Source organism: Stenella coeruleoalba (genome assembly GCF_951394435.1).
Source record: "Stenella coeruleoalba genome assembly, chromosome: 12".
Lineage (NCBI taxonomy): Eukaryota > Metazoa > Chordata > Mammalia > Artiodactyla > Delphinidae > Stenella > Stenella coeruleoalba.
The window spans coordinates 73,818,115-73,833,144 of record NC_137158.1 but is presented as its reverse complement, the minus strand read 5'-3'; the positions used below and the strand labels follow the sequence as shown (position 1 = coordinate 73,833,144).

Here is a 15,030-nt window from a genome sequence, read left to right as displayed (position 1 = left end):
GGGTCAATGGGTTCGTGCACTGAGCCTTCATCTTATAATCTATCATTTTGCCATTCTAGGTTTAAAATCTGCTCAGTCACTATTTCAAAAACCACATAATCTTATGGTCTCATCTCCTTAAAGAGTCAAATTCATGCTTGAAACGTACTAGCTAATTTAGCACAAATTGCTACCTAAGGAAGATGTTGACTTAGAGCAAGAGATAAACTGCTATTCTGCAAACTCCCAAAACTGGTTCAGGGTTCAGGAAAATGACAAGAAACAAGAAGTTGGAATTCTAGTATGCAGCCAGATCTCTAGGCTGACCGCAGGCATTCTTAATTACAGGGAAAGCTCTATAAATGTAAGTCCAAATCCCCACAGGTAAGAGGTGGACAATTATCCCTGTGCACAGAAGGAAATGTTTATAGAAGTATATGTCATAGTGGTTTTAACATCTTTGCTTGTAGCATATGCTTCAAACAGCCAGAAAGAGATGGGTTGTAGAATCAACTGGTTTGAGTCTTTCCTGGCAAACTGCACCACGGTCTCTACTTAAAATAAGGGCAAAACAAAGCAGAACCCTAGTAAAGAATAGTCTGGTTAGGGCTTCCCTGGTGGCGCAGTGGTTGAGAGTCCGCCTGCCGATGCAGGGGACATGGGTTCGTGCCCCGGTCCGGGAAGATCCCACATGCCGCGGAGTGGCTGGGTCCGTGAGCCACGGCCGCTGAGCCTGCGCGTCTGGAGCCTGTGCTCCGCAACGGGAGAGGCCACAACAGTAAGAGGCCGGCGTACCGCAAAAAAAAAAAAAAAAAAAAAAAAAGAATAGTCTGCTTAGCAAATATATTGAATCAACAGACACTTCCTAAGGGGTCCTGTGGGGTACCCAGCAGAGGTGTCACAGTAGAGATGGAAAGTATTTGAACGAGCGTCCTCCTTTCAAGGAGCTTGCCCACAAGTTATCACAATACAAGGTAGAATGTCAAAACTTCAAAAGTGATCATGAAATAAATACTACAGGAGTTCACAGATCATCACTGGAATTTGAGCTTCCTTAACTATCAGCAAAGAGGCAATAGCAGAAGCAAAGGCAGGTAGTGAGGCAAGAAAAATGAGCCAGTGGCTAGCTTTGGGAAATTACAGACAACCGCTATAAAACCTGAGATAGATGGAGAGGTGCAGCATACCCTCAACACTAAACTGCTATCTGGCTCCCTGATAATTTTAATATGAGAGTGTCACAAATTATTCAAATTGAGTCTCTTTCCAGAAGGCATGGAATTGACTGTACTTATTTTAAAGCTTCTTATTTTGATAATATATATTTTAAAACCTACTGAAAATTTCTAACACTTTTGGAAAAAACAATTTCTTCCTAAAAATTCCTAACTTATTTTACTAATTTACTGAAGGACTATATATTTGTCCTGTATATTATACCACAGTGTGAATAAAAATGAATTGCACATGAATTCCAATTTTCTCAAGATTTCCTTGGTAGCCTCATAGTACAGCATATAAGGAACATAACGTACCCAAATGTTTCCCTACGCTGAGCTCATCAGCTCCTCTCTAGTGAACAAACACAAAGACAGAATACTCATTTCCACTGTACTATAGTCTGCTGCTCAAGATTGACTACACTCATATTCCACATATAAGTCACAATAATCTTTGTGACATCTGTAAAATAGTTAAGTGCTACCTATTTATGAATATTCATACATTAGAGCTAAATGCAAAGTGTTTACTATTCAAAGTCATCCATAACTGTAAGACCCCCAAGATTCTTTTAAAGAGGTCTTTGGGTTCAATCGTTAGGAATTTATTTAGGTTTTACTCTATACCCAGATACTGTACTTAAAACTCAAAACGAAAAAGACAACTTAGTTCAAAGATGGGCAAAGGGTGTGAATAGACATTTCTCCAAAGAAGATATATGAATGGCCAACAAGCACAGGAAAAGATATCCAACATCACTAATCATTAGGAAAATGCAAAAAAGAAAGCCACAATATGATGCCACTTCACATCCATTAGGATGTCTACAGTCAAAATAATGGAAAAGAGCAAGTGTTGGTGAGGTTGTACAGAAACTGGAACTCTCGTACATTGTTGGTGGGGATGTGCAATGGTGCAGCCACTGTGGAAAACAGCTCAGCAGTTCCTCGATAAATTAAACATGGAATTACCATATGACCTAGTAATTCACTCCTGGGTATATACCTAAAAGAACAGAAAATACGTGTACATACAAAAACTTACACACAAAAGTTCACAGCAGCACTATGCACAACAGCAAAAAGACAGAAACAACTGAAATGAGAAACAGATAAATGGATAAACAAAATGTGGTATATCCATACAATGGAATATTATTCAGCCATAAAAATGAACGAAGTACTGATACTTGCTACAATATGAATGAACTTTGAAAACAATGTTCTAAGTAAAAGAAGCCAGTTACAAAAGGCCACATATTATATGATTTCATTTCTATGAAATGTCCAGAAGAGGCAAATCTATAGAGACTGAAAATAGATTAGTTCCTAGGGCTTGGGGAGACGGAGGAATAGTGAAGGGATAACTAAGGGGAACGAGGTTTCTCTTTCTGGTGATGAAAATGTTCTAGAAGTGACTATCGTAATAGTTTCCCTTACCTAGGTATATACAAAAAACAATTAAAAGCTATTAAACTATTAAAAACTTTAAGTGGGTGAAATGTATGGTTTGCGAATTATAGCTCAATAAAGCTATTTTAAAAATTAGTAGCATAGGGCTTCCCTGGTGGTTCAGTGGTTAAGAATCCACCTGCCAATGCAGGGGACACAGGTTCAAACCCTGGTCCGGGAAGATCCCACATGCCACGGAGCAACTAAGCCCGTGAGCCACAACTACTGAGCCTGCATGCCACAACTACTGAAGCCCACGTGCCTAGAGCCTGTGCTCCACAACAGAGAAGCCACCGCAATGAAAAGCCCACGCACCGCAACAAAGAGTAGCCCCGGCTCGCCGCCACCAGAGAAAGCCCACGCGCAGCACGAAGACCCAATGCAGTGAAAAATAAATAAATAAATAATCTAATTAATTTTTTTAAATTATTCAAAAAAAATTAATAGCATATACTGAAATGTGCTTTGTTTGTAACGTTCTTGCACAATAGTTGCTACATTCTTTTGACTTTTGCAACTAAGGATTTTTGGTGAAATGCTACTGTTTCTGTCCCCACTTCTGACAAATAAAAGGATTTATGTATATCACTGTTTGCTTAAAGTTGAGTTTCTATAATAAAAATAAATATAGGTAAGATAAAATTTATTTGTGGTCAAGTCTCATTTCTTTCCAAAAAAAAAAAAAGCAAGTGACAATTCCTAATCATTCTAGCAGCTACAGTTGTCAAATAAGATGCCTTTTCACTGCCCATCACTGACCCCCTTCAGTACAGCTGCAAGGCAAGCTACAGTTTCTGCTCCTGCAGCTTCCCTGTAGGGAAGCAAAAGATACTCTTTCTTTGGGGACTCAAAAAGCTTGAGCACTTTCATTCTAGTTTCTCAAATACAAAACCAACTAGTGTTTTAAACCTGGACTGATGACAGGGAATTTGAAGAAAGACAGAATCCAGATAATGCATATTTATCTGTATTTTAAAACAATTCATACTGAGACGAGTCTACGTTAAAAACAGTTTACAAGACAGAATGTTTTTCACTATTCATGCTGTGTGTTTACAGAACAGTCTGCCATAGCTGAATTCCATTTTCTGTCTTCTTCTAATACAGTGCTACTGTGTCCCCAACCAACCCTATAAGATAAATTTGCAGCTATGAACAAGAATGTCATTTTCTTTTTATGTCAACAATTTCTATTGATAACATCATATTTTATGCATTCATTTCCTAGATTGCTGTCTGGGGCCTGGAATACTATATTTAAACCATGCGTGATGTGCAGAAGGAAAATTAATTTGACTTTTAAGGTTTAGAGAAGCTATTTTGTAACAGATCTGGACCTCAATTTTCACATTTTCCTTTAAATTCATTTCAACTCAGAGAACTTCAATAAAGTTACATCTTTTTCTTTCATTTCTGACTCAAAATTGCCATGCTCATATATGATATACATATCAAGATTAGCAATTCTGGGCTTCCCTGGTGGCGCAGTGGTTGAGAGTCCGCCTGCCGATGCAGGGGACACGGGTTCGTGCCCCGGTCTGGGAAGATCCCACATGCCGCGGAGCGGCTGGGCCTGTGAGCCATGGCCGCTGGGCCTGCACGTCCGGAGCCTGTGCTCCGCAACGGGAGAGGCCACAGCAGTGAGAGGCCCGCGTACCACAAAAAAAAAAAAAAAAAAAAAAAAAGATTAGCAATTCTGAAAACTAAAGTAATATATCTCCATTTTAAATAGTATAATTTAAAAATGGAAAGGAAAGCCTATTAACTTGAGATCAATCTGACAGGTTTAGTCCCCATAAAGGATAAATCACATACGCAAGTCCTGATAATAAATCATTAGAGTTTGCCGGTTGTACAGGATCAGTAGTAAGCCATCCGACTTATTCGGTTTACATAGATGTAACGAGTGTTATTCCAAGTTTTTGATATTTCCACAGCTCATAAGTAATGAGGCTACTGGCAGAGGCTGCATCATAATCTAATTTCTGCGGGAGATTTTATTTGATTTTGGTTGGTTTTCCATAGCAAGTCGAAGTCTGAATGCCACTTCAAAATAAATGAAATAATTTCACTGAACTGGAAAGACTGCGGTCTCCAAGTTAAGTATAGCAACTTGCTCTATTCAGCTATTTATCCCATTGTGTGTTTTATGCTCTCCTCTCTCCACCTATTTCAAGGAGGAAAAGAATCAAGACAAGAGTTATGCCTGCATAACTTTCCTCTCCCTGACTTACTTACTTTCCTTTTTTTTTTGTAATAAATCTGTTGCAGCAAAAAGCATCTTTAAAAAGAACAGACTTTGCCCTTCCCTAAACTGACTAGAAAAAAGAAGCTGTCTGACCCCTGTTCCTGTGAGAAGAAAAAGCATCATTACCAACTCTTTTCCCTTTTTTTCTCCACACCATGCTTTCTGGTTGCCCCCCTTCACCTCATTCCGTGCATCTTCTAACCTCAGAAACTCGAAAGCCAGCTGGGGCTGCAGCTGTTGGCCGGTCCTTCCCTTGAAACAATGGGGCGTAAGCAGCAAAGCAGATGCATTTTTAAAAGTTGAAGTTTAAAAATGAAACCATGGGGCTTCCCTGGTGGCGCAGTGGTTGAGAATCTGCCTGCTAATGCAAGGGACACGGGTTCGAGACCTGGTCTGGGAAGATCCCACATGCCGCGGAGCAATTAGGCCAGTGAGCCACAACTACTGAGCCTGCGCGTCTGGAGCCTGTGCTCCGTGACTAGAGAGGCCGCGATAGAGAGAGGACCGAGCGCCACGATGAAGAGTGGCCCCCGCTTGCCACAACTAGAGAAAGCCCTCGCACAGAAACGAAGACCCAACACAGCCAAAAATAAATTAATTAGTTTTTATAAAAAATGAAACCATGTCCATCACTTTTTAAATATTTTATAAATCTCTTCTCCCTCTCATCCCCCCTCTTTCTCTCAAATACATAGGAAACTTTGTGAAAGCAATTGAAAGCAATTGTTTGTGAAAGCAATTGCTTGTGAAAGCAACTCTAGAACAATGTTCTTGAACTTAAGCAGGCATCAGAATCATCTGGAAGACTTGCTAAAATGGATTCCTGGGTCCCACACCCAGACTCTTTCATTCCATAGGTCTGGGATGAGACCTGAGAATCTGCACTTGTAACAAGTGTCCAGGTGATGCTGATGCTGCAGGTCCAGGGACCGCACATTGAGAACGACCCGCTTAGACAGTGAACGACTGCTAAAGAAAGAAATTAGGCATTTAAGATTTAATTTGATTCCAATTCACATCACCTCCAGTTGTGTGGCTCTGGGAGAGTTCATTTGCTTAGTACATGGAAGCAGCAACATGGAGATAAATACAGGAAGGTGGAGTTAAGGGCAGGCCAGCTGCTTGAATTATTTCCCTTCTCTGTTGGCCCCTCAAGATACTCAAAGTATCAAGAAAAGGAAAGTGAAATTATGGAAATAAAAATAATCATTTTTGGCCAGTCAGCCCTTTAGATTTCCACTCGCATCTTGGCTCTATTTCCTTTTTCTCTCAAACTGCTTGTAGTGCTAATGCAATGGGTACTTGATTCAGCCGGATGTGGGTTCAAATCTTGCCTTACTTACTATGCGCCCCTCAGCAAGTCGGTGAACTTCGTTGCCCTCCCTTCTCCCATATCAAAAATGGGAATAACAGCTGCACCTACCTATGATATTGCTATGCTAATACAATTTCATCCTACATGTGCACTGATTGGCACATATCCAATAAATATTAGCTTCTATCATAAATGGTCCTTTTTTTTTTCCTGTGAGAATATTCAATATGTTAAACATCACACTACCTATTTGATACAATAGGTGCAGTCATCACTTTGACAAATATTTATTTAGTAGCTACTATGTCAGATGTAATATATTATACAAGTATATTAAAAATAATATCCTGTCAAGACAAATATTGCTATAAATATTATTTTGATTTGGAAAATTTTGACTTTATATGAACTTTTATTTAAGAAAAATACTTGCCTCCAAAATTGGCTACCTAGGAAAATTGAGAGGATGTGTTTACTAACCACAGTTTTGTTTTCACAGACACTAAAATAATAGAATGGAGGAAACAAGGGGAGAGTAGTTCTGCAGATACCTTGGCCTTATTTTATTAAGGGTATATTTTAGATCCTCTTAAAGACCACAAGCCTGCTTTTCCTGAAAATCATTATGTTTACATAACAAAACAACAGGGAACAAATTTGGCCAAGGGTATCCTATTTTCAGTTCACAATGATGTCATTTTTTAACCTGTTACATCAGTCAGAAACTCAATGGTGAGTTAATAATAGGAGCAATATTCCATCCTTCAGTTCTTCCTGGTTCCCTGAGTGAATGCTGTGAATTCACCCTTCCAGCAAATAAGCCTCCAAATTTATCAGGCCTCATTTTTTGAAATATAGAATGAAAGCACACTAAATTCTGGATACCACACGTATTTGGTTGAATTTTCAAGAGGTTAACATGCTAGATGCTGCGGTTTCCTGATTTTAGCCTCACTACATGCCTTTGCTCCTTCCTCCTCCCAGGCTCCCCAGCCCCAAGAAGGGTATCAGAGCCATAACATTTTAAGAGCTGTGTGGAGGTGTCAGAGACAATCTGGTCCTGCCCAGAATTTTACCTATGGAAAAGTTGAGGCCCATGTGGTTCCAGTGCCCTGCCCAAAGCCAAGTGCTCCTCAGGACACCACAGATGTCTTCCTTCCCTGTCCACTGTACTTTCCCTACATCACTTGCCTGCATATTTTGCTTTAAAAGAACCTCACCAAAGAATTCATTATCAGAGTTTATGGAGAAAGGCCCCTGAGCTTCCAAATCACTTCCCTCCCTATGCCAGTTAACAGTGATTGTCGGTAATCGTAACAATTGTGACCTGTGTGGTACTAGCAGGAATCGGAGACCCTATGAGGCTGTGAGACTTCCTATCACAGAACTCGAAAGAAGAGAGTTGACTCCTTAGCAAAAGTGCATATTACCCCAAATCCTCTAAGAAACCAGATATGTTTGGAAATCTACTTGGGCAATATTTTCCTTTAATTTTCCCTAAAGCATCTTAGAAAAACCGTAGTTCCCTAAAGTTTCTACTGAAAAAGAAGTGTAACTTTTAAAATCTGAGCTTCTCTACGTGGAAAAAAACATTATTTTATCTGCGTGTACATTTGAAAACGCTCTAACACATTTGTCACTTTGTTGAAGTGGTTTTTTCCTTCGAAAACGATCTGCTATCCAGACCTGTGGTTTCTGCGACGAAGGGATTTCTGTGGGTGAGGGTGGCAGCCTCCCGCCGCCGGAGTCGTTTGGCCCATTATGGTGCCAGCGCTCCGGGGGCTTCCCTTTGCGCCTTCGCTCCCGTCACGCAGATGCCGAAGTTTGCCGGGGGCTTAGGTTTATCCCCTTGGACGTTCGCGATTAGCTGAATCCCTCCCAGCCTCTCCCCCCGCCCCGGCCCCCGCAAGACTTGTGAGAGATGTGCATCGTCCCTTAGCCAAGGCGCGCACCGGGGGCCTGGGGGTTACTTTCGCTGGGCCCTGGCACCGCTCTCCCCGTGCCTGGACCACCGAGCTGTGGGTCACGCCCTCTCTCTGGAGACGCTCTTTTCTCTCTTCGCACACTCCTTCCTTACCTCTGCTAAAATAGGCGACCTCGCTCCTAATAAGCCAGGCACAACCCGCCCCCCCCTCAAAAGTTCAGATTTGAGACACAGCGCTGAGGATCGTTCAGTCGAAGTAGGCGACACTGCTGGCCAGGGTGACTCGCGCCCCGGACCCCGGCTCCCCGCGTCTCACTCGCTGAGGACAGTGGGGTGGACAAGGGGTGCCCCAAGCACAAGGCAGCTCAGGGACAGCGTGGAGCCCGAAAACTGCCCCTGGGCCACCCAGGCCAGGGGGCAGGAGCTCTCGTGGGGCACAATTCACAGAACAGGCCGTGGGTAGGAGTCAATCCCACCCGCGCGACCCCGAGCGCCGGACGGGACGGGACTGTGGGCGCTAATGCCATGGAGGGGCAGTCGCTGCCCCTCGTCTCTCCCCACTCTGCCAGGCTTGAATATACACACACTCGTACACACTCACTCACACGCCTGCACTCCGCCCAGAGGGGGTGGCGGAGGCGGAGGAAGGTATGCAGCGCCCAGCCCCGGGCTACCTGCCCGGCACATCAACCCCGCGGCGCCCCCGCCTAGGCGCAGACAGACTGACGCGCTGGAGGCAGCAGCAATTCGGGGCCGCCGCACCGATGCTCCCCAGCGTCCCACCTGGGGAGCCTCGGGGAGGCGGCGGCGGGGGCAGCTCCAGAGTGCCCGGCGCGCCCCACTCTCCCCTGCACAACTTCGAGCAGCGCGCGCCGCCCTCGCTCCCGTCTCCCTTCCTTACCCAAATACTGCCGCAGGTCGAGCAGAAAGCGCGGGGGTCCCCCGCCGAGCTGATAGAAGAGGGAGCCCAGGCAGAAGACCAGCAGGGTGGCCATGCAGAAACCGTAGTCCCGGAGGGAGAAGCGCAGGAGAGGCAGCAGGGAGACCCGGCGCTTCCAGCTGCCCAGGCCGGGAGGGGCGCCCCCCAGAGGGGCCCCATGGGGCCAGGGATCCGCGCCGCTGCCGGGATGCTGCTGCTGCTGCTGCTTCTTCTTCATCGCCTGCTCCGCCGCCTTGCACAGCCTGCCCGTGCCAGGAAAAGGTCACCCATCCGCCTGCGAGGAGGAGAGCCCGGCCGGCCGGCTGCACATGGACAGGGCCGCGCCGAGGGCAGCCCGGGTGGGGGCGGGGAGGGGCCGAAGTTGCCGGGCTCAGGAGACTTTCCTCGGCATGGTCCCCGCCGCCGCGGCCCGAGCGGCCGAGGTGCCCAGCCCCGGCTCGGCGGCACTGCCCGCGCCCGGCCCGCGCCCGCTAGCGCCCCCGTGCCCCGCGCCCCGCCGCGCCTCGGGCTCGCTCGCGGCCGCCGGGGCTCGCCTCCAGCGCCAGCGTGGACCCCCCGGCTTTGTGTCTGTCGGTCTCGGCGTGTTTTGTCCGGGTTCAGGCTCCTCTAAAAAACGGCAGGGAGGAACGGGAGGCGGACACCATCCCCTCGCTCCACCTCCTTGACAGGGGTTTTCCTCCCTCTCCTCCCCTTTCTCCCTCCGGCTCTCCGCCGCTCTCTCTCCTCCCTCTTCCCTCCCTCTCTCAGCTCGGGTCTACGGGTTTCTCTCGGGTGTCACGTTACTGCCTCTGCCTGGAGCGGGGGAGGGGGGGTGGGGGGGCGGCGATTATTCGCTACAAGGAAGAAAGTTTCTGGGGGTTTTTTTCCTTCCCCCTTTCTCTACAATCTGGCCTCAGTTCCTGCGCCACCAGCGACCTCTTGGGGGCCCCGCTGACTTCCCTCTCGTAAACAGTCACCGGCAGGAAGAAGCACGACTTCTTCTAGTACTATATGGTTTTTGGTTTTTGTTTGTTTTCTCATTTCAGAAACTCGATTCTCCTTCTGTGTGCCGAGCTGTTTACAAAAGGCCGATGAAAGGTACTTGGAGATAGGTTCAAGACTTTGCTGAGATGGTGAAAGAGCAAGTGGTGTAAATTGTAATTAAAACATGACCCCATAGGGCCAGGCTCATCGCCCCAACTCCTGGAAGAGAACCAGAGGAGGACGCTTGTTCCTTGCTCGCCTTCGCTCTACAGCTGCTCATCCAGGAAGCGACCAGAAAGGCAAGGAGGGGGGGGTTATAGGGCGGACTCAAGGAGGTCTTTCCTCTAGCAGATATGAAGAGGAAAGAGCCCTTGCATACCCATTTCATCGCTGCCACCCTTCCTTCCAAGGGAAGTTTCTGGACCTAAAAGAGCACCTTCCGGGCAGGGAAGCTGCATCAAACACAGACCTTCTGGCGAGGGTGGGTGATGCACAGAAAGCGCTGCTCGCATCAGCCTCACTTCAGTAAGAGTAATTCATGGCTAGACATAGGAGCTGTGCCACCTGAGACTTAAGTGACTTGCCCAAGGTCACGGAGATGCCAGGAGTCGAGTTGGGTGCCACACTCAAACCTGTCTGACGCTCAAGCCCACTATAATAACCACTGCGTGGTACTATCTCCCAGCCAGGGTGCTTTTCCTAATAACTTGCACGGTGACTGGAAGATGGGATACACGCATTTAGCTCAGGCCACTTTGAGAAACAGAAATGGAAATTTCAGGCTCCTTGTGCCTGCCTCACACCTCTGGTTTCCTATTCACGCTGTACATTCCAGTGACTGACAACGGATTAAAGGAAGAACCAGGAGCCAGGGACATCTATGATTCTAAGACTGTTTTCCTGAAAACCTTTATAAAGTTGGGTATCTGAGAAAGTCTCTATGGAAAATCAGGGAGTAGAATCCTGAGATCAAGAGTTTACAATTTAAAAATAATACGGTTTAACCGTCATCCAGACGTGAGTATCTCTGATTCCCGAAGAAGACACATAGATCATGAACTGGAGACAGTTGTGGATGAGCTGAGTGGTGCCACACACATCCACACACACATACTCTACTTCCCGATTTTATGTTGTCCTGGCCCACCTTCTCATGAATGGGAAGGCTGCTTTGAGGCGGAAAGAAAAGGGAAGTCCCTGTGTTCTAGCACAGAAAATCCTAAAACAAAGTGTTAATGGTTTGTTTCACATTTATTCTATGAATCAGATTTATTTGGATTAATATGCACATTTTACAAATGTGAGTGCCCCTGAGAGAATTACGCCAATCAGTCATTGCCCACTAATGTGAATGACTTTAATCAGCATGCTGAGTACCTGAGAATCGGCTCCCAATTAATAATTTTTGAGTTAATGACGAGGGACTAGGAGACGGGAGGAGCAAAGCAATTTGCATAATGTTTCAGAGACCACCTGTGACAAATCGGACCCGCACCTGAGGCCTGGCCCTATCATCTGGAGGTTTTTCATTAGATGTAGGATAATGTACAAGATCCTGTGTGCTCACGAGACCCCCAGGGTCTGGAAACTTCTCTCACAGAATGAGTTGGGAAACTTCCCAATTCTTTCTCCTAAGGAAAGGAATCTCAGCAACAGCGAGGTTATAACAGGCAGTTGGAGCAGGAAGAAAGGAAATAAACGTCTTAAAAAATAACTAAATATGGGAATAAGAGTTTAGAAAACAGTGAAAAAGTTATGAGGAAATACGAGGTGGCAACATTTGGCTTAGCGAAAAATAAGCTATGACATGAAGAATTTTAGAGGGGGGACTTCCCTGGTGACGCAGTGGTTAAGAATCCACCTGCCAATGCAGGGGACATGGGTTTGAGCCCTGGTCCGGGAAGATCCCACATGCCGCAGAGCAACTAAGCCCGCGAGACACAACTACTGAGCCCACGTGCCACAACTACTGAAGCCCGTGCACCTAGAGCCCGTGCTCTGCAACAAGAGATGCCACCGCAATGAGAAGCCCATGCACCACAAAGAAGAGTAGCCCCTGCTCGCCGCAACTAGAGAAAGCCTGCACACAAAAACGAAGACCCAATGCAGCCAAAAATAAATAAATAAATAAATTTTAGAGGGGAAAAACCGGGCAGTTTTTAAAAGATTGTGTTAAGGGACTAACTGCCTAAAAAAACTCACCGAGGGAAAAGGACGGATCTTAAGATACGAAGAAATTTAACACAGAGAAGATTGCTTTATATTTTCACCCCACAAAAACTTAGATGTTTGGGTAAAACTTTGTTCTTTGAAATCCTATAAATGTCCCATCAAAAAAACAAAACTTTGAATTTAAAGTACTTATACTGATGAATGGTATCTTTATTCAAACTAGTTAACAAACCAACTAACTAGAGGAATTTGTGAACAACATTTATTATTAGTCTTATAATTCAACATACTTTATTTAATAGCTTGAGCTTTCTCATCCCTTCTCTCTCTGGTGATTTTCATCTCTCTCACCTGAGCCACTCATTGTCAACAATCCCAACCCCTGGCCATCATCACCTTCTCTCCTCTGCTCATGCTACAACCGCCCACACTCGAGCCATTTTCAGTCTTTTCAAGAACCCTCAACTTTTTAATCCATCACCCATCTCGTATGCTTCCTTCCTCCTTTGTTTAGTTCTGATTCCTGATCCATCGTTCTGATCCCTATCTTGCAGACACCCTTTCATTCCCATGTTCCTGTCATCTTACATGGTACACACTTGTCTGGCAAAACCCAGATAAACACAGCAGTGCCACTGGACCAGATTGCAGAAGACACCCAGCACTGCTAACTGCTTCACTTTAGCACAAATTTCCTTGGACGCTCACTCATTGCTGTCCAGCAACCCCACTCTCTAAAATGGCTATTTCATACTTCTCTCTTCTACTTCCACTACTTTCATCTCTTCTTTCTCAGCTGACGACCTGGCCTCATGCTTTTTTGAGAAAATAAGAGCAGTAGGACAGGAGTGACCTGATTTCCCCACCAATCTAAACCCTCTCTCTATCATTCCTTCTGTTTCACTGTGTCCCTCTCTGCTTCTAGCAAGGCTAGTCTGTCACGGCCCTAGACTCCTGGATCCACCCAACCCCACCCCCAAGCATGCTCTCTCCCAAGGCTTCTGCATCTCTATAAATGATGGCACTATCAAATCACTCAGGGGCAAAACCCAGAAGTCTTCCTTAGTCTTTCTCCTTCTCTCACTCCTGTGTCTAACCCATCTGCAAATCCTATAGGCCCTACTTTCAAAACAGTATCCAGCATCCAACTTCCTTTGCTACCACTCTGGTCCAAGCCACCATCTTCTCTCATCTGGGTTACTGCAGTGGCCTCCTATGTAAGTTATATTTAGGTTTAGCTGTGTGTAACTGAAAAACCCAAAATAACAATGGCTTAAACAAAATAGAAGTGTCTCTCCCTCTCATATGAAACAAGTCCAGAAGAGTCGGTGAGGCATCTCCACGCTCTCATCAAGGAACCATCGGAGCGTTCACCATCCTCAGCACGTGGTTTCATTTTAAAGGTAACTTTATGATTCAAGATGGCCACTGGAGCTCCACCCCTTATGCTTATATTCCAGGCTGACAACAGGAGGAAGCAAAAGAAGAAAAAAGTCTTCCTCCAAATGGCGTGGGTTCTTTTAAAGCAGCGTTCCAAAAATGCCATGAATCATCCTCTTACAGATTTTTGGCCAGAACGTAGTCACAGGACCACGTCCAGCTGCAGTGGAGGGCTGGGGAATAGAGGTTTCAGCTGGGCACACTGCTGCCACAGAAGAATCAGGGTCCTATTACTAAAGTAAGAAAAGACAAGTGACTACTAAGTGGCAACCCGCGGTCCCTGCCATTCCTCCTTCTTGATCCCAGACTTTCACTCTATTTCATCCCCTTCACAACAGCCAGAGGTAACTCCCCTGCACAGAATTGCTAGTGGCTCCCAACACACTCAGAGTCAAAACCAAAGTTCTTCGAGTGCCCTACAAGTGCCCTTCTATTTGGCCCCGTTGTCTCTCTGACCTCATCTCCTGTCACTTTTCCCTACTCGTCCTATCTCATCATTGTTCATTAGACCAACAAAACTTGCCCCTCCATCAGGGCCTTTGCAGTTGTGGTCCCCTCTGCCTCAAAAGTTCTTTTCCCAGATCTCTACATGGTTTGTTTGCCCTTTGACTTCCTTCAGTCTCTGCACAATGTTACCTTAGCCAAGGAATCTTTTCTGACTACCCTATACAAAATGTACACATGACCTGCATTCTTTATTCCCTTGACCTTCTTTCATTTTCTCTGTAGAACTTACCATAATATGACATGTTGGTATTTTTATCTGTTGTGTATCTCTCCTCACTGGAAAACAAGCATCATGAGGGCCATGATTTTGTCTCACTCATTCACTGATCTTTCCCCAGCACCTAGCATAGTCTGACAGATAGTGGTCACTCAGTAAATATTTATTGAATGAGAAGGTTAGTTTTAATATGAAGGATCTTAAGTTCAATGGGTCGCCTCTCATTATTCCATGTCTGGCCAACTGGGGATGAGAGATGGCGGCACAATGGAGAATAGGTCTGCATCCTCCTGGGACATTCAAATGACCATTAAAGGAGTTGTTTGAGATGAAAAATATATTGCTGAGGGGAAAAAAAGAATGAATGAATGAGTGAAGTAATCCCTCACCACCTCCATGACCCACAGTCTAATTAACAATTCAACTGCTTCCTGTGACTAAGAATGCCTCACGATGTGGAAACAACCCAAGTGTCCATCAACAGATGATTGGCTAAAGAAGATGTGGTTTATATATGCAATGGAAAACTACTCAGCCGTAAAAAAAATGACATATTGCCATTTGTAGCAACATGGATGGACCTAGAGAATATTATACTAAGTGAAGTAAGTCAGCCAAAGACAAATATCATATGATATCACCTATATGCAGAA

General features: G+C 45.2%; 1 protein-coding gene across 2 annotated transcripts in view; it reads right to left on the bottom strand.

Moving 5' to 3' along the window:
- UST (uronyl 2-sulfotransferase) overlaps positions 1-10,077 on the bottom strand; it is a 297,889-nt gene extending 287,812 nt beyond the window's left edge. The window contains exon 1 of one of the 2 annotated variants that reach the window (XR_013830904.1): positions 9,040-10,077. Coding sequence is in view for 1 of the 2 variants with exons in the window: in XM_079939954.1 (XP_079796080.1) it covers positions 9,040-9,295 (256 nt within the window). In the remaining variant the exon portion in view is untranslated. The remainder of the gene's footprint in view (positions 1-9,039) is intronic. The other variant, XM_079939954.1, reaches the window with a different exon arrangement.
- Positions 10,078-15,030: the final 4,953 nt, after the last annotated feature.